Genomic DNA, 25,970 nt, shown 5'->3' with positions numbered 1-25,970 from the left:
CTCCCCTACCTACCCGGTCCTTATGTGAGTACTCACTGTGCTCAAGTCTCTCCCACCTCAAGAATGGTCAACTATTCCCCAGCATACATGCACCCACCTCCTCTCCACGGGGGCAACTTTCTTAAAGGAGCTGCCTCCACTTCCTCACCTCTTTTTTTTTTTTTCTAAAGAGTGAGGGAAACAAACTATAAGAGACTTTTTTGTTTCTGTTTTTTAATTTATTTGACAGAGAGAGCAGAAGCAGGGGGAGCGGCAGAGGGAGAAGCAGGCTCCCTGCTGAGGCAGGAGCCTGATGCGGGGCTCGATCCCAGGACCCTGGGATCCTGACCTGAGCTGAAGGCAAATGCTTAACCGACTGAGCCCCCCCAGGTGCCCCTTCCTCACCTCTTATTCGTCCCTCACCAGGCCTCTCTGCACTACAAACCTACTGAGATGTTCTTACCAAGCAAGGTCAGCACACAATCTTGTAATAAATCCAATGGGGATGATTCTCCATACTTGACTTATTGTACCTTTCAATACTGTTACCTAGACTTGCTTCTGAAATTTCTTAGTTCCCTTGGAAGCCATGACTCTGCTCCTCCTTGGTCTCCTCCTACTTCTCTCATTGCTCCTTCTCAATATCCTCCACCCACTCCCCATTCTCTGCTTGCCCCATAGGTGTTGGTTTTTCCCAGGGAGTCATCCCTTGTCATCTTGCCCTCTCACTCTGTCGTCTTGCCTGGGTAAGCTCATCTACTACTTCCTTAGCTTTGAGCACCACCTTCACTTGACCCCTCCCAAATCTGCCTCTCAGCTCTGACCCACCTCTTGATGTCCAGACGTGGGTTTGCAACTGCCTCTAGAACATCTCTACCCAACAACTACCAAGCCACTAAGGTTCAACATAACCAAAGCTCAACTAATCATTTCTCTTCCTGCTACCAAAAACAAAATAAGAAATTGCTTCTCCTCTTGAGTTCGCTCTCTCATTACCCACACCACAAATTCTTGAACACTTTCCTCTCTGTGTTCACGTCTCCTCTCTAACCACCATTCAGTCAGTTACAAATACTGTCACCGGGACTCGTTCACATCACTTGAATCTGTTTAGGTCATCTCATCCTCATAGACTTAAGTCCAAGTCCTCATAGTTATGACAATGGGTTCTGACTCTCCCTGTCACCCATGCCGCCCACACCACCAGTGTAGACTCCACCTGCTAGAGTTATCTTCCCACACCTCAAATCTGAGCACGGCACTTCCCATTTTAAAATCCCCTTAGAATGGCGTAGTTGTGTCCCCCTGTTTATCCTTCCAGCATCATCTCATGTCACCTCCTTTCCTTGCTACAGTCCAGTCATACCTAAGAACTTGGCAGGGCTCAAATTTATGCCATTCAATTCCTTGCCTCTGGGCCTTTGAACCTGCTGCTGCTTCTACGTGAAATGCCCTTCTCCCCACTCTTGCCTGGCTCACCCCTGCTCATCCTTCCTGACTCAGTTCAGCTGAGACATTACCTCATTTCTCTGACCCCCAGCCTCCAGTCTGGTTAGGCGCCCCTCCTCTGTGTCCCTGTGTCCCTGGCGTCTTTGGTGTACCTCCAACTTAGCACCACTCACCTTCGATTGTAAGTGTCTGTTTATTTGTCACCTTCTCCCCACCCACTTGAGGGCAGGAGCAAGTTCTTATTCCTCTGGCAGCCTAAAGCTTAGGAGAGACGGGTAGCAAATGCTTAAGCAATGCTTTTTTTGATGAATGAATAAATGAAGGAAGGAAAGTGAATGAGTGAAAGAAAGAAATCAAATCAAGGTGTCCACTATAAGCAGATTACCTCATCAAGAACCAGCTTCTACGACTCACCCCTCCATCTTGAGTAACAGCATCAGTACCCCTGTCCCTGGAGTTGGCAACTCCAGAGACAGGCTGACTTTCTCTTACCCACCTCCCTCCAGCCACCTCCACATGCCTTTCAGACCTGCTCCCTTCCTCCACTTCCTCTGAATCCTTACCTAGGCCATTTCTACAGCCTCCCCGAGGGTGTCTGTCTCCAATAACCCCTCCTCTCCTCTCTGCCCCACTCCATCCTCTATGCAGCTGCACGAGGGGTCTTGGCTGAACATATGGACCTCACTCCAAGCCCCCTTCCGGTCCTAACTCCCTGCATCTGCGCATCCCAGTTCCACTATCTGTCCCCTGCTTCCATGTTAAGTTGGAGATTAAGAGACTGGAGGTAGCAGGTGGATATAAAGCTTCTCACTTCTCTCTCATCAGTCATGCCCAGACTCTTCCCAGGAGAACAGATACACTTTCAAACCAATGCCCTCACAGACTTTTGCTTTAGGATCTCTTCCGCTTGGAAGTCCTTATGCTGGATGGTGTATGGGAGGAGCTGAATGGTTATAGATTATTATAGGTATTAGCTCTGAGCCAATACCAAATACAGCTACTATTACCATGTATTGTGTGTTTTCTCTGTTCCAGGAACACATAGCCTGATTTAATTCTTTCTTCAGTCCTATAAGGTAGATCTCACTCTTACTTTCATTTACAGAGGAGAAAATAGAATCCCTGAAAAGTTAATGATTTGCTCAAGAACATAAATTTACTAAGTGGCAAAATGGGGATTTGAACTCTGTTTTATTTGACTCCAAGGCCCAAGTTCTAATTCGATAATACATGTACAAAAAATATTAAATAATATTTAAATCAATAAAAAATACTTATCATAAACACTGAAGACCAGATTATTATTTTATTTATAAACATGGAAGTTTATGTACTGAAAATTTAAACGTTATCACTGAAAACCTGAAAAGGACTGGTACGTGTGGGCCATTAAAAGAAAAAAGTTATCACTGAAAGCCAAGAGACATTAGACTTGCCAAAGTTGCTTATGTAGGTTAAAAAGCAAACTCCTTATTAGATATGGAAAATTAGCACTACCTTGAGCCCAGGTGTATTCTGATAGGTAGACAGGTAGAAAGTGGCCCTCCCCGAAGCCAACTATTCCCAGTCTTCCTGTTTTGACCAGCTAGTTAGGTGGCAATAAGGGAGGGAGGGTCAAGGGCACTGGGTAGCTGGGGCCATGGAAAGAGTAGCTGGACTCAATGATTTAACCATCACATCTTCCTCTGACATCAATCCTCCCAAATGGAATCTCTCACTATATTGTGACTAGGGATAACCCTTGGATTCTTTATTAAAATACCACACAATTCCACAAATCTTTCTATTTCCATCTTTAAGTGTTTTATAATTACTTGCATCAAGCTACATAAGATACTGTATATGCTCTCCTTGAAATTAAAAAACTAAGCGTTTTATTTTGTTGCCTGGTGGAAGTTTGAGAACAAGTCAAAATGCTTATCTCTCTTAGCTTTTATTTCTACACAAGAGAGTGGGAAACAGTGAGAGAAATTGCTTTCTTGGAGTACAGTCCAGAGTGAATTCAGCAGTCTTCATGGGGCCCTTCCCACACCTTTTTTGGGGGATGAGGGGGCAAAGCTGGATGCTTTGCTGCAAAATAACCCTGCTTTGTGTTTGTCTAGCCTTTTCTAAAATGCAAAACCCCAAAAGCTGCCCCCATTGTCTTCCCAATACCCCTAGTGGTTGTCATGTGATCAAAGAAAAGCAAGGCTAGTTAGTTCACTGAGTCCAGGAAGAAAGCTCAACCACATAAGTAATGACAACAATGGGTCTGGTTTCCCTCATAAGACACACCATAACCTAATATGCTTCCAATTGCTCAACTCTCAAACACAGCATATCAAATTTTCAGGCTAGCACCTTCTTTTTCAGATGTCCAGCTACCTTTTCCACATCTACTGTACCAGTCCCATTCCCTCCATTCACAAAGTCTGTGACAGGGATGATGGATCATCGCCTCATATCCATTCTCTCCTTTCTTATAATAGAACCCCTGTATATTAGTTGGGCCATCACCACTCAAAGACTACAATTCCCAGCATTCCTTGCATCCAGCTGCGGCCATGTGACTAAAGTCTGTCCAATAGAATTTGAGTTAAAATGCTGAGGGCAATTTCTGGGTATCCCTTAGTAGGAAGGGCTGTGTTCCCTTCCCTCTTTTCCTCATCTATTGGCTAGAATGTGGATGTGCCAGTGAGCCAATTTGGGCCATGGGAAGGAGGATCAGAAGAATTGGCAGAGCAAAGAGATAGAAGGATTCCGGGTCTCTGACAGACAGAAGCCACCAAAACTGGTTGTAACCAGACAGGTTATAATCCTGAAGGAAACATGAATGCATTTTGTTAGAATCACTATTATCTTGGCATTTTGGACTGTTAGACTTTTATCTTAATGACCCAATGTACAAAAATAATCTGGATAGCTATGTACAAGGAGCCCCTAAAAAGATGGAACTGCTCTTAACTGAATACCTCTTTACAATGATAAAGTCATGTTGAATGACTCTGAACTTAAATCTCTGACCCTGATTTCAGATTCCACCTTCACCCCCTTTTTCTCCTCCTGCTTGAAACCCAGGTCATTTGTTTCCAGAAATGAAGCTAGAGGTTGTCTTGTTTGCTAATCCAGACAGGGAGCTACTATACTGTAAGGGCATCCAGTGAGCAGAGCTGAGAGAAAGCATGAAACGGGAGAGCACTGGACCAGGAACCAGGAGACCCAGGTTCTGCTGCCAAATAGCTTTGCGATCTTGGAGATGCCACTTCACTTCTCTGGGCCAAAGTTTCAACACCAAAATTCTGCAATTGCTCTACAACGACCTTGTTGATAGTTAATAACCTTGGATTCAACTTCACCGTTGACTCTACAAGTGGAGGTTGGGCCTTAGTTGTGAATATCTAGCATCATTACATGGAAGGCACCAGAGAAACGGAAAAGTGTTATCTTCCAAACATCCTTCTTTCAATGGCCCTGAGGAAGGCTATGCAGGCCAGAGTGGAGGGGGTAGTTGGGGAGATTCTATTCCCTGCGTGGTCACAAGAAGCTAGAAAGTATCTTCCAGAGTTTCACAGGAAGGGCAGCATTGACTTTGGGGCTGTACAAATCTTCCTTGTATGGGTCTGTCCTGTGTACTGCAGGGAAAAATCATCCCTGAAGCTTGTCTACAAAAACGTCCACACTTCTGTCCATATGCTGCAGAGAGAACAAAGGAACCCCCAGCTGGAAACCATTACTGGGTCACCCCTTCATTTTACTGTCAAAGAGAGATTCAAAGGGGTTCAGTAAACTTGCCCACCCTTGCTATGATGACAGAGCTGAGACTCCATGCAAGTCTCATGATTCCTGCCTACGTCTTCTCTCTCTAACCTTGGATAAGACCCAAGTGCAATCACTGTTCTGGGTCAACCAGATCAGTGGACTCCAAAGCAGGATGATGGTACATCATCCTCCTAGGTGAGCAAGACAATCTTCTGAGATGCCAGAAGAAAAGAACTTTCTATTTCTGTCTTATCTCCTCCTTGAAGATTCTGTGGAACTTTCTAATGTACGTAATATACTAGTAGAGTAGCATGTGTATAATTCATAATTACACACACACACATAAATATTTTCAAATATTTTTTACTGATGATACGAATGATCAGAAAGCATGGAGCCCACCAGTTTAAACACTCACTTCTATTTCCAACTCTAAAAAAATGACCAAATTGCCCTGCTTTGTTTTACTACTTATTTTCCAGGTTGAAACTTGCAGGTTGTTCTTCTAAGAAAAAGGTAAGTGTCAAATGTTAACCGAATTAGAAGCCTCCATACAGGCAGATCATCAAAGGATACAACCCGATCTTCTGTTTGGCATTCAATCCAGCAAGTCAAGCAGTTTGAGGTAACCTGGTCCTGGCTTACTGGGAAGGACTGAAATCCTCAGAGGAAGTGAGGAAAGGAGAAGGAAGGTAGGGGAGGGGAACCCCCCCGCCCCAGCAGTGCTCACTCATTTAAATATCTTCTCTCCTTTTCAGTCTTTTTCACCTAGTTTTGGAACAGAGCTTAAATTACTTCAACCTTTAAAAATGTTCCTCTTGGGGGCCTGGGTGGCTCAGTCGTTAAGCGTCTGCCTTCGGCTCAGGTCATGATCCCAGGGTCCTGGGATCAAGTCCCACATCGGGATTCCCGCTCTGCGGGAAGCCTGCTTCTCCCTCTCCCACTCCCCCTGCTTGTGTTCCTGCTCTCGTTATGTCTCTCTCTGTTAAATAAATAAATAAAATCTTTAAAAAAAAAAAAAAGTTCCTCTTAACCTTACTCTGCCATGTGAGATGAAGCAGCACAGAGGAGAATAAAAGCGACTTCTTTCTAAATGATTAAAAATTCACCTGGTATGCTCCCCAGTCCCTGCTTACACCGGAACTAAGCACTCTCCCTGGGGCCTTAATCAGTATGAGCGAGATGTGGGAAAATCAACATTTTGATGAAAAGAGACCCCCTGAATCCTGGGTTGGGGCAAGGGTTTAACTTTTCTGAAGCATACTTACAAAAATCACCCGATGATCAGACTGTTCCTGCAGAGGAGAAAAAACAAAACAACATGAAAGGAAAGGAAAACCTACAGGTTGCAAATAAACCCATAGAGTAGCCCCGCTTCTACAGAGAGCCACGGGCAGCAAACACACAGCTTCCATCTGAATTCTGTTGACCGCTCGCTCAGTTCTCGTTCAGCCAGCTGTGGGGCTGAGGGCTCCACGGCCATGACCCCATTTAGTGATCGCAGCGTCCTTATGCTATAGGCTGATACGACACAGCCTAGAGGTTCCCAAACTTTCTCTGCTCACGGCACCTTTGCTGTCTCAGGAATATTTTTACAGCACCTCTAAGGCCAAAGAAATGCCTAAGTAAGCGTTCCGTTTATCCACAGTTATACCCAAACAACCCGGTGGTGGTAGTTCACACAGATGTCGCTCTTTCTCTTGAAAAGCTGCAACCTTCCGCAGCGCCCCTGTGAGTTTGCTGCACAGCCCCGGAGCACCCTGGTACACAGTTTGGAAACCCCAGATATGCTCCCTGTGACATAGATACTATTTGGACCCCTGTTCTGTCCACGAGGGAACTGAGGTCCAGTAAGGTTAGCTTGTTGTAATACAGCACGCTGAACTCAAGTCCAGAACCCACTCTGTTACACCGGACCCCTCCCCTCCTCCTGACTCCCGCATGATTTCCTCTCTCCATTCTGGATATTCTGCACCTCCCCCCACCTCCCCACCGGAACACACGAGCACACAGGCATGCACACACACAGGCATGGCTTGTCCTCTTGGTTCACACCATTCCTTTTGATTTCAGTGCTCCTCCCTCCCCTCTGCTTTTCCAGAAACTGCCCGTGCTTCAATTCTCAGCCCCTAGGTGGACCACTTGTGAAACTTCAGTCTGTTAAGCAGCCTGTTAATGACACCTGATCTTACGTTGCCTTCCAATTGTTTATCAGCGAGAATGGGCTTTTCCCAGTAAGACTGAAAGCTGCCCGAGAATAGGGACACTGTGTTATCCTATGCTGGGCATATGGCAGCAACTATGAAAGTGTGCTGAAATTGGGCAAGGTATAATTTGATAGCGTACTCTAATGCCTGGATGTAATGAACAGACAGAATATATTTAACATAAAGGCAAAGATCATCAGGAATGATCACTAACGTCTATCTGGCTTCTTTACGTTTTAAAAACCAAAGGCTTTTACATACGCCATTTTATTTGGAACTCACCACAGCGTAATTATTATACCCCTTTCATGGGAGAAAGGTAAGGCTTAGCCAGGTGAGGTGACTCTGGCCAAAGTTAGCCAACCTGTAAGTGCAGGAAGGATGTCTGGAAGCCCAGGGTGCCTATTTCCCTCCTCGCCCCGTGCTTCACCTTTGCACTGAGTGCCCTCCCCAGAGATGCCAGTGTTCAGGGCAGGATCTCGATTCCAGAGGCACTGCCCAGACTCCAAGACACCTGTCACCAGCACTGTGCCCTCGCTGCCTGGACCGTGCTGCAGGCTGGTGGCCGAGGACACTGCTGGCTCCTTGGTGGGGTCCAGGTGCTTGTTGAAAGTTCCAGTGCTGAGGTGACACGGAACCTCACCTAGTGGCTTCCCAGGTGGGCTAAGCCAATCTCCCCTTTGAGGATAAAGTAAACCATAGAGGTTGGGGCTGAGGGCTTCTGGGGCAAATGAGGGCAGCTGGTACAAAAGTCTGAGATTAAAAGCGTATCATGCTTTTTTTAAAAAAAAAAAAAAGGTGGGGCGGAACAGCTGTAAGGTGGCTGTTTTCTCACAGGATGCATGGGGTGGGTTGAGTCCAGGATGGAAGTGCTTACCCAGAACCCTTTCTGCACGCGCCTGCCGTCCTGGAGATGCAGAGGCCAGGCGTGTGATGAGGACATGTGCATGAAAGACGTGTGTAAATTCCAGAGGACTATACACACATGATTATTACATACACAGCTACGCACACACATGCATGCACGCAATTAGAAATCCTTCTGAATATCGCTGCAATGCCAACCAGAGGTGTGCTTTGAGGGGGCTGCCTCGATGGAGCTACTCACCGGGGCCGCAGAGTCCTGGCTGAGCAGCACAGGATGCGACCGCTCCTGCAGGGATTTATCCACGCCGACCTCGGAGTAGAAGACCTGGAAAAGAGGCAGGCAGCCGTGGTGAGAGCAGTGCTAGTACTTCTCTAGCAGATCAAGGGCCTGGGGTTCGAGCTCCACTCACAACCGCAGGGGCTTCCGAGGTGCGCTGCCTCGCCTCCCTGACCCCGGTTCTACAACGAACATCAGCTTCCCCCGAGCCCCCGGCTGGGCTCGCACACTCATGAGCCTGCAGAGTCCAGGAGGGAGCTGTGTGTCACTGAAGTGGGAGGGAGGGGGCTGGACCCAGGCCCTGCTATTCTCCCCCAAACCATGACTTTCTCAGGTAATCTTCCATCACCCCACTTTTGATGTAACATGAGTTCAGAAACACATTTCTCTGCCTTAAGAAGACAATAGGAGGAGGGCCTATGTTTGGTGAAAGGGAGGCAGTAGGGAGTTATAGATCTGGGTGTTATAGGGAGTGGGGGGGGCTTCTGTCCCATCTAAAGTGGGCAGCCCAGCTCCAGTGGGCTCGGTGCCCCATAGGAATATGGGCCCAGGGTGGCCACCTCTCCGGATATTCCCAGAGCTTTCAGAACTCCAAATATTCATCTGAAATCTCCAAACTCCTAAAAGTTGACCCATTTTTAAGAGCCCTGTCCAAACAAAACATGTTGGTGCAATGAAATCAGTCCAGTCTATAACCTCTGATAGGTAGGAATGCATTCTCTGTTCCCTGTCCCACTTTGCCTGTTCATGTCTTTACTTTAATTCAGATTTTACAGTATTTTGTACTTGTTGACAACATTCCCCAGTGACTCCTTATTACTTCCCATGTTTCTGCTTTCACCTCCGAACTTGACTGTCGGCAGCTGAATAGCAGGAACCATATCTTCTACTTGGTTTATATTTTCCCATCCCTGAGCAGAGTAAGGACTCCATAGATCCTAACTGACTTTCAGGCACTTACAAATACCCTTAAAAGGGAAACATTTGCTCTGGTTTCATGTAAGGAGACTGGGGCAGTGAATAATAGGGGAGAGTTGGTATAAGGAGGCCCTATATAGGAGGAGAAAGGGTAGGCAGGGCGTATAGTTACCCCAATGACACCCATGACAGAAATCCCTGTGCCCAGGTACTCACAGTATAGCCAATGACGGGGCTCCTGGGATGCCTCGGCATTCTCCACTGGATGCTGAAAGCTGTGCAGTTCAATGAGAACAGCATGATATCGAGAGGAGGCTCCACCTTGTCTGCCCCAAAGCAAAAGAGACTGTGTTAGAGGCTCCGTGCGTCCACCTTGCGTGTACTTACCGCTGGACAGCTTACTGCAGGATGATGCCGCAGGACAGAAATCAGACACCTCTCCGGCATGCCACACCTCTATCGGCTGACTCCCCAGAACTCTGCTCTCCACCCCCCCCAACCTGGCAACCGTATGTCCCTCAGTCCCTTCTGAAACTTCTAACAGCCCAGGGGCCAGCAAAGGGAGGCCAAGCACTTCCGACTTGACTCTAGGAGCTTGGAATGTATTACAGGAAGATGATGAATTTTTTTTCTTTTTACTTAGTAACATATATATGTTTTATAGGTATGTTACATAGCTATGTCTGTTTACACAGTTCACTTATTACAGAACATCTCAAAAATATGGTTAGTTGTAAAATGGGGTTAGAAAACTTCAAATGTTTTACTGTATCCTTACTTAAATAATTTTATGGTTATGAATAATAAATTTTATGTTTATAAATATAACATACGCAGATTGCCAAAATTTAGAAATGAGTCCTGTCAACATTTGAATACACTACCTCCTTTTGGTTAATGCAACTTTTTGTAAGACATCTATATGTAAATGTAGATATAGATATATAGCTATATACATATACCATATGTACATATATATTTATATATGTATATATAACTTTCATTTTTCTTTATTGTGTTCATTATATAGAATAAATATGTATGCATATATAGTCATAATTTTAAATCTTATTTTCACTTTGTATATATACTGACAGTATATATTTATCAATCAAATTAATTATTTTTAATGGCTGTTCGTTCTTCTATATACAGTAATTCCCCCTTACCTGCGCAGGATACTTTCCAAGACCCCCAGTGGATGCCTGAAACCACAGATAGTACTGAATCCTATATATACTATGTTTTTTCCTATAAATATATACCTACGATAGTTTATTAATTAGGCACAGCAAGAAGTTAACAATAACTAATAATAAAATAGAATAATTACAATAAGCTACTGCAGTAAAAGTTATGTGACTGTGGTCTCTCTCAAAATACCTTATTGTACCATACTCGCCCTTCTTCTTGTGATAATGTGGGATGATAAAATGCCTACACAATGCAGTGAAGTGAGGCGAATGATGGAGGCACTGTGATGGAGCGTTAGGCTACGCTGACCTTCCAATGATGAGTCAGAAGAGGCATCATCTGCTTAAAGACTAGTTGACGGTGGGTGACTGAAACTGCTGACATTGAAACCAGACAGGTGGGGGACGACTGGGATGTACATGCCACAATTTACACTATTGCTCGTTCCACTATTGTTAAGACACTTAATTTATTTCCAATATTTTGCGATTTTAAATAATGCTCCATGAGGGACACGTGGGTGGCTCAGTCAGTTAAGCTTTTCCCTTCAGCTCAGGTCATGACCCCAGGGTCCCGGGATGGAGTTCCGCATTGGGCTCCCTGCTCAGTGGGGAGTCTGATTCTCCATCTCCCTCTGCTGCTCCCCCTGCTTGTGCTCTCTAGCATGCAGTCTCTCAAATAAATAATAAAATCTTCATAAATAGTGCTCCATGAGGGCAGGAACTAGGTATGTCCAGTTCAGAGCACAGAGACTAATAAATGAAAGAGCTTGAGTGGATGAATGTTCTTCCATTTGATTTCCCACTTGCCAGTATGGCCTGATGATCCTTCTTTTTAACAACTGTGTAGAATTCTCTAGTATATCAGTTAGGTTACTTTGTCTGCCATTCACAGAGATCTAATGTGTCAATTTATTAGACTGCAGCTGGGGCCTCCCATCCATTTTTTTTTTTTTTATTCATGAGAGACAGAGCGAGAGAGAAAGGCAGAGGGAGAAGCAGGCTCCCAAGGAGCAGGGAGCCTGATGCGGGACTCGATCCCAGGACCCTGAGATCATGACCTGAGCTGAAGGCAGATGCTTAACCATCTGAGCCACCCAGGCGCCCTCCCATCCATGTTTTTAATAACAGAAACCAAGGCCTTTCTGGTGCCCAAGTAGTAGAGGCTCAGTCTGTCACTTGGCAAGAAGTGCCAGTCTAGGGGGCAGCTGCTGCCCCTCCCTGCCCATAGACACCTGCCACAGCCACTACTGCTGTCACTCAGGGATTTGGTCTTCCACTACTCTCTGGCTCCGCTTTGGTTCAAGATCTGAAGTCCCATCTGGTTAGCCAAACTTATGTAATGTGACTCCCTCTTGACTCCACCAAGGGGTCAGAGAGGAAAGATCAGTTTTTTCCAGTTCCCAAACTGGGAACTGACAGACGAAGGGAGTCTTGGGAATAGTTCTTCTATTGATCTCATCCCATAGTACTGAAGGCTCCTTAGAGGAGAATCAGATCCTAGGAAAAGAGCGGTGGGAGGTGGGAAGGCCAAATACTCTGCTACTTAGAGCACATATGTACACTAACTGTTACTCCACTGATTGATATTCAGGTTGTTTCCAAAATTTCACTGTTAAAAATAATGCTGAGGAGAACATTTGTGTATGTGCCTTTTTGTTCACATGTCCGAGTATTTCTAAGATGGATACCTATTAAAAATTATGGATATATCTATCCTAAAACAGTGAAATACACATTCTTTTCAAGTGTACATGGAACATCTCCAGAATAGATTACACATTAGGCCACGAAACAAGTCTCAACAAATTCAGAAAGACTGAAGTCATAGCATCATCTTTTCCAAACACAAAAGCTTGACAATAGAAATCAACCACAAGAAAAAAATATGAAAGACCACAAATACATGGAAGTTAAATAACATGGTACTGAACAATGAACAGGCTAACCAAGAAATCAAAGAGGAAATAAAAAAATACATGGAGACAAATGAAAATGAAAACACAATGGTCCAAAATCTTTCAGATGCAGCAAAAGCTGTTTTAAGAGGGAAGTTTATAGCAATACAGGCCTACCTCAAGAAGCAAGAAAAATCTCAAATAAACAACCTAATCTCACACCCAAAGGAGCTAGAAAAAGAAAAGCAAAACTCAAAACCAACAGAAGGAAGGAAATAATAAAGATTAAAACAGAAATAAATAAAATAGAAACTAAAACAAAACCAATAGAACAGATCAATGAAACCAGGAACTGGTCCTTTGAAAAGATCAACAAAACTGATAAACCTTTAGCCAGACCCATCAGAAAAAAAAAGAAAAGAGAGAAAGAGAGATAAAGAGAGATGGAGGACTCAAATAAACAAAAAGAAGAGAAATAACAACTGACACCACAGAAATACATAAGATTATAAGAGAATTTTATTAAAAAATTATGTCAACAAATTGCCAACCTAGAAGAAATAGATAAATTCCTAGAAACATATAACCTCCCAAAACTGAATCATGAAGAAATGCAAACTTTGAACAGATGGTTACCAGCAACAAAATTGAATCAGTAATCAAAAAAATTCCCAAGAAACAGAAGTCCAGGACCAGACAGCTTCACAGGTGAATTTTACCAAATAATTAAATTAGAGTTAAAAACACATTTTTCTCAAACTATTCCAAAGAATAGAAGAGGAAAGAAAGCTTCCAAATTCATTCTATGAAGCCAGCATTACCTTGATACCAAAACAAGATAAAGACACTATAAAAAAAAAAAGAGAACTATAGGCCAATATCTCTGACGAACATAGAAACAAAAATCTTCAACAAAATATTAGTGAACCAAATCCAACAATACAATAAAAATTCACTCACCATGATCAAGAGGGATTTATTCCTGGGATGCAAGGGTAGTTTGATATTCACAAATCAATCAACATAATATATCACATCAACAAGAGAAAGGATAAAAACCATATGATTATTTCAATAGTTGCAGAAAAAGGGGCGCCTGAGTGGCTCAGTCGTTAAGCGTCTGCCTTCAGCTCAGGTCATGATCCCAGGGTCCTGGGATCGAGTCCCGCATCGGGCTCCCTGCTCCGCAGGGAGCCTGCTTCTCCCTCCCCCACTCCCCCTGCTTGTGTTCCCTCTCTCCCTGTGTCTCTCTCTGTCAAATAAATAAATAAAACCTTTAAAAATAATAATAAAAAAATAGTTGCAGAAAAAGCATTTGACAAAGTACTACATCCATTAATGATAAAAACTCTCAACAAAGTTAGGTCTAGAGGGACCATACTGCAACATAATAAAGGCCATCTATGAAAAACTCACAACTGACATCATACTCAAAGGCGAAAAACTGAGAGCTTTCCGCCTAAGATCAGGAACAAAACAAGAATGGTCACTCTCACCACTTTAATTCAACATAGTACTGGAAGTCCTAGCCACAGCAATCAGGCGAGAAAAAGAAATAAAAGTCATCCAAATTGGTAAGGAAGAAGTAGAACTTTCACTGTTTACAGATGACATGCATGATACTATATATAGGAAACCCTAAAGACTCCACCAAAAAACTGCTAGAACTGATAACTGAATCCAGTAAGGTCGCAGGATACAAAATCAATACACAGAAATCCATTACATTTCTATACATGAATAATGAAGTAGCAGAAAGAGAAATTAAGAAAATGACCCCATTTACAATTGCACCAGAAATAATAAAATACCTGGGAATAAACTTAACCAAGGAAGTGAAAGACCTGTACTCTGAAAACTAGAAAGCTTTGATGCAAAAAACTGAAGACGACACATGGGCGCCTGGGTGGCTCAGTTGGTTAAGCGACTGCCTTCGGCTCAGGTCATGATCCTGGAGTCCCTGGATCGAGTCCCGCATCGGGCTCCCTGCTCAGCAGGGAGTCTGCTTCTCCCTCTGACCCTCCCCACTCTCATGTGCTCTCTCTCATTCTCTCTCTCTCAAATAAATAAATAAAAAATCTTTAAAAAAAAAAAAATTGAAGACGACACAAACAAATGGAAAGATCTTCCATGTTCATGGATTGGGAGAACAAATATTATTAAAATGTCCATACTACCCAAAGCAATCTATAGATATTTTTTCCAAGATTTTGTTTATTTATTTGTCAAGAGAAAGAGCACAAGCAGGGGGAGCAGCAGGCTCCCTGCCCAGGAAGGAGCCCAATGCAGGACTCAATCCCAGGACCCTGAGCTGAAGGCAGACGCTTAACTGACTGAGCCACCCAGGCGTCCCTCAGTCTACAGATTTAATGCAATCTCATTCAAAATACCAAAGCATTTTTCACAGAGCTAGAACAAATAATCCTAAAATTTGTATGGAACCACAAAGACTCTGAATAGCCAAAGTAATCCTGAAAAAGAAGAACAAATTGGAGGTATTACAATCCCAGATTTCAAGATATAATACTAGACACATAGATGAACAGGGTAGAATAGAATAGAATAGAATAGAATAGAATAGAATAGAATAGAATAGAATAGAATAGAAGCCCAGAAATAAACTCAAATCATACGGTCAACTAGTCTTCAACAAAGGAGGCAAGAATAGGCAATGGGAAAAAGACAGGCTCTTCAACAAAACTGGACAGCTACATGCAAAAGAATAAAACTGATCCACTTTCTTGCACCATACACAAAAATAAACTCAAAATGGATTAAGAACCCTAATATGAGACCTGAAACCATAAAAATCCTACAAAAGAGCACAAGCAGTAATTTCTCTGACACTGGCCATTGTAACATTTTTCTATCTCCTGAGGCAAGGGAAACAAAAGCAAAAATAAACTATTAGGACTACATCAAAATAAAAAGCTACTGTACAACAAAGGAAACAATCAATAAAACTAAAAGGCAACCTACTGAAAGGGCAAAGATATTGCAAATGACATATCTGATAAATATATATCTTTATATATTCAAAATATATAAAGAACTATACAACACAATTTATCCAATTTAAAAACAGGCAGAAGACATGAACAGACATTTCTCCAAAGAAGACATCCAGGTGGCCAACAGACACATGAAAAGATGCTCAACATTACTCATCATCAGGGAAATGCAAATCAAAACTACAATGAGATATCATCTCACACTCAGGATGGCTAAAATCATACATACAAGAAGCAGCAAGTGTTGGTGAGGATATGGAGAGAAAGCAATCCTTGTGCACTGTTGGTGGGAATGCAATCTGGTGGTGCAGCCACTGTGGAAAACATTCCGCAGTGGACATTCCTCAAAATATTAAAAATACAATTATCATATGATCCAGTAATTCCACTACTGGGTATTTACCCCAAAAAATATGAAGACACTAATTCAAAAAGCTATATACACCCCTATATAAACATTATTGCAGCATTATTTACAATAGCCAAATTATGGAAGCAACCCAAGTGTCCATCAATAGATGAGTGGATAAGAAGATGTGGTATGTATACACACACACACACACACACAGACAGACAAATATTACTCAGCCATAAAAATAATGAAATCTTTCCAATTGCAACAACACAGGTAGGAGGCTATAATGCTAAGTGAAATAAGTCAGTCAGAGAAAGACAAATCCATATGATTTTACTCATATGTGGAATTTAAGAAACAAAATAAATGAACAAAGAAAAAAAGAGACAAACAAAAAAACAGAATCTTAAATATAGTGAACAAGCTGGTGGTTACCAGAGAGGAGGTACAATTACCGTGGTGAGCACCGAGAAATGTATAGAATTTTTGAATCACTAAACTGTTCAACTGAAACTAATATACACTGTATGTTAATTACACTGGAATTAAAATTCTAAAAATTATGGGTATATGCATTTTAAGTTTCAAGAACTACTGACTTATTGTTCTCCAAAAAGGATTGAATAAATGAATCTTTAAATACATTTGATTTTATCATTTGAAAAAATTCTTAAAGCAAAATTCTTATATCTAAGACAGAATTTCTCAATATCAACACTGTTGACCTTTTGGGCTACGTGGGTTTTTGTGAGAGCTCTCCCATGCATTGTAGGATGTTGGATATCATCCCTGGTCACAACGCACTAGATGCCCATAGCACCCCCCAACCATAGTTGTGAAAACCAAAAATAAGCTCCAGACATTGCTAAATGGCTCCTGGGGCAAAATTGCTTCCAGTTGAGAACTATTGATTCTAGAGAATGGATATTATAAATATAACCAAACTAAAAACTAGAAAATTAAACAATTTAGAAGCTTAAGGAGGTGTTAGGAGAATGCCCAGTAGAAGTAATACATCTTTACCAGATCTGAGTATTACTTAAAAGTCTTTGCTAATTTTTCTTAAGATTTATTTATTTATTTTAGAGAGAAATAGAGAGAGAGAGAGAGAGCACGAATGGAAGGGGCAAAGGGAGAAGGAGAGAATCTCAAACAGACTCTACACTGAGTGCGGAGCCTGACACGGGGCTCGATCTCCCCACCCTAAGATCACGACCTGAGCCGAAACCAAGAATCACTCAACCGACTGAGACATCCAGGCACCCAAGTAATTTGATAAGAAAAAAGCTTAATATTTTAATATCTTCCTTGGCTATTTTTCTTCCTCCGTTCGTGTGTTTTGTGCATTTTTAATTGGGTTGTTAATTTTTTTCTTATTGATTTAAAAGAACTCTTCCTATGTTAAATATCTTAATCATTCACTTATATTTTCTCTGTGTATTCTTATTTTTAGGTCTAGCTGTATAATTACCCACTACTGGTAGCTTTTTGCTGATTTAAGAGGTTTATGCTAACAAAATCTCAAAGGAGACCGGGAAGTAGGGGGAAAGATAGTGGAAATGATCTATCAGACCCTCACAGAACCATAGAATAACCAGTAAGCACAACTTTATTCTAAGTCCTACGAATAGAACTTTCTCCAATTACTTTGGGAAAAGTGACAACTGACCAAGGCGGGCTACTTGGGTCAACAAGTGTGACACCACTCCTTGTGTCCTCGTGTATCTGCCATGGTTCAGTACAGAAAACAGAAAACACTAAGTATTTTAAGCAGAAGTGTGGCTACGGAATTGGTGAGAAGGCCCGTGGAATGGAATTCATGACTCGCCATTCATTCTATTTTATAGATGGGTAAATGTATAGATGAGAGAGAGAGAAAGAGACTAGCTTTAGTGGTGACTCAAAACCAAGAAGTCTCTGCCGTCACACTTGATCCTGCCATGAGACTGGGACTGCCTTCAGACACCCACAAAGTGATGGTGAACCTTGGAAGGATGAGTTTTTATGTTTTGATGGCCTTGCTTAGCAGGAGAAACAGCAGCAGGAAAGTGGCCTTCATCCCACGCCTGCCTTCCACTTGTCCCAAGAATGCAGCTCACTGCTGGGACCTAATTTACATCCAGAATACTGGCTGCAAGGCAGTCTGAAACATGTCATTTTAATTTTTCCAACATTTGCATGACAGTCATGGCGCCTAGAAGGAGGATAAATGGATGTTGAACAAGCCAAGCTACAGTATCCATGACATCTTTATACAATAAAAGGCATGAATTCCAATATGCTATCCCCTTTATTTTCATATTCTGCAAGAAAATATTCTAATCAAGCCCTGCTGGGACACAGTTAGGTATGACTTCTATTTTACTGGTGCATTCACTCATTTATTAGCTCTTTCACATACCTAAAAAATATGTATTGAGCTCCTATATGTATCGGGCCCTGGGTTAGTCAGTGAGGCTACATTAATGATGCAAGAGACAGAGGACCACAAACAAGTTGGCAGGACATTAGAAGTGGGTGCAACAAACATAAAGGGCAATATGGGGCACTTCTGTGGCACAAAGCAAGGACACACCTGACTCCACCTGCCAGACTAGTAAGGATGAGGCAAAGTGGGGTGGAAAAGTGTTCCAAGCAGTATATACTCTTCCCCAAAAAAGTAGGAGGAAGAACCATATAATAGAACCACTAGGGCGTTGTAGTCGAGTGAATGTGGGGAGTGAAGGAGAGGAGAGAGTGAGGAGAGCTCCAAGGATTCTGCCTTGGGAGGGGAGTGTATGCCATTCACTCATTTGGGAACACAAAGATGGCTTTTACTGTTGATGATGAAGGAGGTGTGGTCACCTGCAGCTGGTGAGCAAGAGGTGGCCAGGTCAGACATTTGGGCCAAATACCAAAAATATTCCAGGTGAATCAAATGGTTAAAGATGGGAAATCACATTATAGAAGAGAATTGGATTTTTGTTCTTGAGGAGAAACCTTTTTTAACCTTAAGAAAGGTAAAGAAAATAAATCAAAAGAAAAGTGATGAATTCTGCATCATAAAACTTTCACTGTGCTCTTCAAAAATCGCAAAAGAAAATCAAAACAACAGATCGAAGGATAAATCACTGCAGCAAAATGACAGGCCAAGGGCTATCTTTATTATAAAACTCATACATATTGATAAAAAACATATTCAGACCCTAAGAAACAAAATACGAAGAGACAACTCACAAAAGAGAAAGTGTAGCTGGTAAACACATGTGGCAAAATATTCAAATTGCTAGTTATCAAATAAACACAATTTTTAAAAGCTGAGATGTCATTTTCACCTATTAAATTAGCCAAAATGCTTAAGTGATAATAACTAATGCTGACAAGAGTACATGAAGGTGCTACTCTCAAAAAATTACTTATGACAGCGTAAATGAGCACAGGCATTTTGGAAGGCAATTTGGCAATGTGCGATAGTATCCGGAGCCATAAATACGTTCCTTTCCTTGGGCTCTCTGGAAGTGTGGTTACAGTCTGTTGTGAGGAAAAGAATCTTAAAAGGAGAGAAGGCTGCTCACATGAAGATGTTCCGCCTGTGATCACTTGTGATACAGAAAAAAATAGAAACAATCTAGATATTTAGAAACAGGGTGATAGGTCAATAGTGGTATATTACGTGAATGGACTGTTAATACAGTCATTAATAATGAGATTTGACCAAACACATTGTGGTAGCTTGGATTGGATCTGGAACAGAAAAGGTCATTAGCGGAAAAAGCAGTGATACCCAAATAGTCTATAGGCTCCTTTGTAACTAAAGGAAATCCACAAAGCCCTGCTTCATGAAGCTTGTATTGGTTGGGGTAAGGCAGGCTTTGTCGTCTCATACATGCACTCTGTCTCTCCGTTTAATGGTAAGGCTAAAAATAGTTTGCAATTAATGAAGCAGACCTATTAGCTCTTAACAACCAAAGGTAATGTATCTGCAGAATATCATTCCCGTATCGTAAGTCAATCATCACAGTAAAAGGAAGGCGCCCGGGAAGGAGGCTATTGCTGCCATGAACAATGCCTACAGCATTGTCAACTGATAGCGACGGAAGTGCTACTGGGGTGACTGGGGATTACAAAAGACACAGAACAGGTACTCTCTTGCTCCTCCCTACCTCGGTGGCTGGCTGTATTCTAGAATGGGATTTTCCAAATTTTTTTGCTCTCTAGGCCCTGGATTCTCTAGGGAAGCTCTGATTCTAATTCAGGTCTCACCGCAGTGGAAGTTGGAGGGGCAACACCATGGGGCCTCATAGGACATAGACTGGAGGATGGCCAGAGCCAGGTCTCACAATGTCTAAGAGAGGAGGGACAGGCCCATAACCAGAGTCCTGGGCTTCACATCTTCATGAAGATTCTAAACTAGAGCTGGTGGGGAAGCCCAGTGCTCTGAGCATGGTGCTTTTACATACACTCACTTATGTGTCCTTGCATACTGATGGGAAGAGTTTGTTTCTCCTTCCTCAAAATAACTAACATTTTAGTTAATGGAAGAAATACTTGCACACTGTATGTTTGATAAGGGGCTAATATGCAAAATATATAACTCATACAATTCAATAGCAAAAAAAAAAAAAAAAAATACAATTTAAAAATGGGCAAAGAACCTGAAATTTTCCAAAGAAAGATATTTTCCCTAAGAAGATATACAAATCAGTAGCCAACAGATACATGAAAAGGTGCTCAACATCACTAATCAACAGGGAAATGCAAATCAAAGCCACAACGCACCTGTTAGAGTGGCTATTACCAAAAAGACAGGAGATAACAAGTGTTGGTGAGAACGAGGAGAAAAGGGACTTTTCTTGTGCACTGTTGGTGGGAATATAACTTGGCACAGCCACTCTGGAAAACTAGACAGAGGTCCCTCAAACTACTATGACTGGGTGTCTGAAGGAAATGAAAATAGGATCTCAAAGAGGTATCTGCACCCCTGTATTCATTTCAGCATTATTTACAATAGCCAAGACATGGAAACAACTAATGTCTGTGGATGGATGAATGGATAAAGATACTATGATATGTACACACACACACACACACACACACGCACACACACACCCGCACACAGCACTGAGCAATGGAATATTATTCAGTTATTAAAAAAAAAAGGAAATCTTGCCTCTCGTGACAACATGGATAAACCTGAAGGGCATTATACTAAGTGAAATAAGTCAGACAGAGAAAAGCAAATACTGATTATTTCATTTATATGTGGAATCTAAAAAAAGTCAAACTCATAGAAACAGAGTATTGGAGGCTGCCACAGTGGGTGGGGTGGGGTGGGGTGGGGAGGACAATGGGTAAAGGTAGCCAAAGGATACAAACTTGTAGTTCTAAGATGAATCTGTTCTGGAGATCTAATGGACAGCGTGGTGACCACAGTTCACAATACTTGAAAGTTGCTAAGAGAGTAAATCTTACAAGTTCTTCCTGAGATGATAAATGTGTCAGCTACCCTTATTGTGATCCTTTCTCAACATGTATGTCAAATGCATATATCAAATTATCACATTGTACACCTTAAACTTACTCGATGTTATATATCACTTGTCTCTCAGTAAAGCCCAAAATAAATAAATAAACATGGGGGCGGGGAATAAAATACAGCTATACCTCCATTCTCCATTCCTGACCTCTTCCTTTTTCTCTTCCAGCGGTAACAACAATTTGGTGTTATTGTGTCTTATCTCCATGGAGGTTTATATGCCTTTATTTTATCTGCACATTTCTTTATTTTTACCAGAAACAACCTAACGGTCCATCAGTAAGAGAATGGAAAAATTGTGGTTTATCCATACAAGGTACCAGTATCTTTCCACCTTGAACATTTATTTCTTTAAAATGAAAGAGAGATCTGAAGAAAGAGAAAGAGACAGAGATGCAGGAGAAAACCCTGTAAACTTTAAGGCTCCCCTCAAATAGTAGCCAGCTTCTGATCATCTTCTCCTCACTGCTGGCCTGGTAATCATCAATCTTTTTGTTTCTGAGAGAGAGCGAGCGAGCATGAGAGCACAAGCCAGGGGAAGGGCCAGAGGGAGAGGGAAAGAGAGAATCTCAAGCAAGCTCCACACTGAGCACGGAACCTGACATGGGGCTTGATCTTATGACCCTGAGATCATGACCTGAGTTGGACACTTGACCAACTGAGCCACCCAGGCGCACCTCATTCTTTGCTTTCTAAATCCATTACCACTTGTCTATGTGCATTTCAGTTTCCAAATGTCATCACTGCCATCTTCTGCCTCTTTCCTTTTGTCCTGCTGGCTACTGCCCTTTGCCCCAGTTTACAAGCATTTCAGTGGAATTTTGGAAGGACCAGTAGTAAATATGTTTGTTCAACCCACCGTGTTTCACCAGAAATTAATTGATCTTCATGACAATATGGGATACAGGAAGGAGAAATTATTCCCACTTTACAGAGGAAGAAACTGAAGTCTAGAGTGTGTTGATGTAAAATCTTATCAATGGGACAGGAGACAAAAATAGTGAGTAATGGAGGTAGAATTGTTCTTCCTCCTAGAGTTGGTGTTCTTGGTGATGGTGTCCAACCTCTTCTTCTCAGCTTCCACTACACTCTCCTGCTGGGGGCCCCCATCCCAGCCAGTCACTACCACATAGACGCTGGTGGCTCCCCGATCTATTTCTCCAGCCCAGCCCTCTCTTTCAGAGGGGCACGTCTATGTGCCCAACAGCCAAGTGGATCCAGGTGTCAGGTGAGCCTCTCAAATTTAACATGTCAAAACTGAGTCCCTTATTTTTCTCTTTAACTTGGGCTGCACCAGTAATCCCTGTCCTGATAAATGGCCTCACCATCCACCATGACTTCCAAAAACCTGCAAGTCACCTTCAGCACCCAATTGATCACATGGTATCAATTCTCTCCTGTTCACGGAGGCCTTGGAATCTTCCTCAACCCAGTGCCTACAGCAGCGCTACCAGCTGCTCGGACTTGTGTGTTCCGTGGACCCTATTTGCCATTTGGTCAAGACTTCCCTGGTGGTTTTTCCGGCCCTTCCAGATCCCAAGGGGCACAGTTTCCTTCTCACAGCGTAAACAGCTTTTATTCTCCACTGAAGACTATGTGTGAGTAGCTAAGTGAAACTTTTCTCTTGCAAAGCAGTGGAATGCAACATGAAGGGTGTTGGGGTCAGAGGATTGGGGGCTCCAAACCTTGTGTGTGGGAGGCGGTATGAATGGCTCTCAGCTGGAAGGAAGCGCCAGAGGCAAACGTGCTTTGTGAGCACAGCTTTTTTCTCTTTGTGTGTTTGTTTGAAGTGTCCTTGAGGGCAGGGGCAGATCTCCAGCTGGGAGATGTCTGAAGCTGTATTTGCAGAGCGAGCATATTGCTGGAGATTGTAGATTATCGGGGCCTATGTGGAGCGGGAAGTTAAAAGCAGGAGAAAGCCACCCAGCAGAGCCACTTTTGCTCTGGAAATAGATTCCAGACTGGGCGGGGTGGTGGATCTGGAAGGACCAGAGAAACCGCAGATAAGGAGACCGTGGAGCGTGTTCCTCACCGGGATGAGCGCCAATCAAAGTATCTCTCTAAATCTCTTCCAGCTAAGTGAATGAAACTAAAGGGACTTTCCTTATATCAAGAGAAAGTCCAGTCTTTGAACAGGGCAAGTCAAGCCCAAGCTACACTCTCCAAACACTCCTCATGAAGCAGAAAGTTTAGATAATGGTTACAACAAGGAGGTCTTGTGGGATTTTATCTATTATGATATGAAAACATACCAGCACTTCTTCAACATGAAAAAACATCAAAAGAGTAGGCCACTTACATGTGGACGAAAGATTTAAGCAGTTACATATGAAAATCACACTCGTATTTAACCAACAATGGTTAGAATGATGGGGGGAAGAAAAACGTATTACGCAACAGAAAACTAGTTTTGAAGAACTGTAGCCTTGAAAACTAATATAATGCATTTATACAATATATCCTGAAGCTGTGTTCTTGTGAGCTAAAAGCTATACTTCGTAAGAGATAAGTAAATAAAAAGTGTTGCTTTGCCACAAGGGAGTTGTATTCTTGGGCTTTCTTCTTTGGAGGGCTTTCAAAACTGTATTAGGTTTTTGCATTAGAAACTTCTGAATAATTAGGTCAATTTCTCATGGTAATTTTATTTCATAAAATGCTTCAACTTCCTGAGCAAAATTCATCTCCGATTCAGTTAGTTTTATAATCCAATTCATAAAAACACTTCAAAATGCACACAAAAATATCACCTGTGCCAGAAATACATTGCTAGCTTTTTAGTTATTTGATTTTCATGGAATGAACCAAGTTATATTCACTGATGCAATGGAAAGCACCCACACTAACTAAAAATAATTAGGAAATTCTGAACAGGAAAAAAAATAACCCTTATTTCCATCTTTTTGAAGCATGCTCCAACTATTATTACTAAAGCAGCACTATGAATATGGTAACCAAAATCTGCCACTGGAGTCCCTTCCAAGGTGATGCCTTCAAGGCAGCAGTGAAAATGTGGGTTTAAGACAGAGCGGTGTTTGTTCTAGTCACCCAGGGACTCAAGACATTCTCAAACACTGAGGAGCAGCATGAAGTGTTTTCCAGAGCCCTGCCAGGTTCTCTCTGTGGGGCCGTTCTGTTCACATCACAATCGTGCTTCCCTTTCAAGTCCACCATTGCAGCCATAATTCCAGAACACACTCCACCATTCCATACAGTGTAATTCCCAAATGTAATTCACCCTCCCAGGGCGTAATTTTTCACTCCAGAGTATAATTCCGGAGAGTAATCCACCATTCCAGAATGCAACTCGCCATTTCTGAGCACCTTGACTTTCCCACATGTTAAGCAATGGGCTCAGTTAGATGCTTTCTAACGTCTCTCATACTTTGACATTCCATACGTCCCTAAATATCACGTGGGGGGAGTATCTGCCTAATACGGAAGGTGAGAGGGAAGAGGATCCCTCAGAGCAGTTCATGGCTGCTCCCTTAGAGCCACAGAAACAGGGGTCCTCTTTTAGAAGCCCCACTATGGGTCCTCCCTTGGCCATACCACACGCCTTGGCTGGAATGTGGTGTCTCAGGCCACGTGCCTCTGAGAGCCAGGACCGTGTGTAGACCACTCCACGAGTGCCCCAAACCCTGGATTCCCTACCCAGATTCCTGTTTCCTGGTCCTCGGTGGCCTCTTCCTTTCCTTCTGAGGGTGGACCCCGCTGCTGGTGTGTGCAACCTCAGGTGAGAGGGATGGCCACTGGACTGCGGTCTGCCAGGATGGCTGGTGGACAGAGCTGGGGTCGTTGGCTGGGGGTCTGCATGTCTTCTGACAGGGAAATCTGGGCTGAGAGCCTCTAGCCGCAGCTCCTGTTAGGAATTAGTCAACAAGCCCAAGGGAACACAAATGCCAGGAATGCAGAGAGAGTGCCGGTGATGTGGGGAACAGAGGCAGAAGGAAATGTAGATATAATTAAATGTCCACATAACCTGCAGCCCATTGACAAATACTTGAGGCCAGCAGAGTATAACCTTCCTCCAGGAAACTCCCAGCTGTCTTCATGTTAATTCTTGCTAGAGGGAAAAACCACCTTAGCTTGACAGTAGTAGCCTGGCCTCCAGGATCCTGCGAGTCTTCTTCAGCATCTGAAAATCGTTTTGGAACTTCCTTTTGTTTCTACTTCCCCCAACCCCAAAGTATATAATCAGCTGCTCTTCACAATCCCAAGACAGCAGCTCTTTCTGCCTCCGGGTCCTGTCCCTGTGCTTTAATAAAACCACCTTTTTTGCACCAAAGACGCCTCAAGAATTCTTTCCTGGACGTCGGCTCTGGACCCCAACAACACTGCTCCCAAAATATATCATTTGACTTCCTTCCGTGGGGCTTTGAGTCTTTTCATCTGGACTCTGGGTCTCGGTGCAAACTTGGTGAGTATTTCCTCTCCTCTCCCCTTACTCTCATTCCTGGGGCCCTTCAAGGAGTGTGGTCTTATTGGAACACTTTCTTGCTGATTGCTCAGGCTGCAGTCCTCTACCCTGTGGTACTCTGCGGGGAGAAGAAAGCCTGCCTTTTG

At 42.8% G+C, this 25,970-nt stretch overlaps 1 protein-coding gene across 1 annotated transcript in view; it reads right to left on the bottom strand.

Annotated features, from left to right (window-relative positions):
• Positions 1 to 25,970, bottom strand: part of EGFLAM (EGF like, fibronectin type III and laminin G domains) — a 158,996-nt gene that overhangs the window by 94,838 nt on the left and 38,188 nt on the right. Inside the window, exons 2-4 of the mRNA XM_081825792.1 lie at positions 9,652 to 9,761; positions 8,482 to 8,565; positions 6,435 to 6,461 (exon numbers count right to left, since the gene is read on the bottom strand). Coding sequence (XP_081681918.1) covers positions 6,435 to 6,461; positions 8,482 to 8,565; positions 9,652 to 9,761 — 221 coding nt within the window. The remainder of the gene's footprint in view (positions 1 to 6,434; positions 6,462 to 8,481; positions 8,566 to 9,651; positions 9,762 to 25,970) is intronic.

The sequence above is a fragment of the Leptonychotes weddellii genome, chromosome 7 (assembly GCF_054177405.1).
Source record: "Leptonychotes weddellii isolate Sample4059 chromosome 7, ASM5417740v2, whole genome shotgun sequence".
Lineage (NCBI taxonomy): Eukaryota > Metazoa > Chordata > Mammalia > Carnivora > Phocidae > Leptonychotes > Leptonychotes weddellii.
The sequence above is the reverse complement of the archived record's forward strand: the minus strand, read 5'-3'. Positions and strand labels throughout refer to the sequence as shown.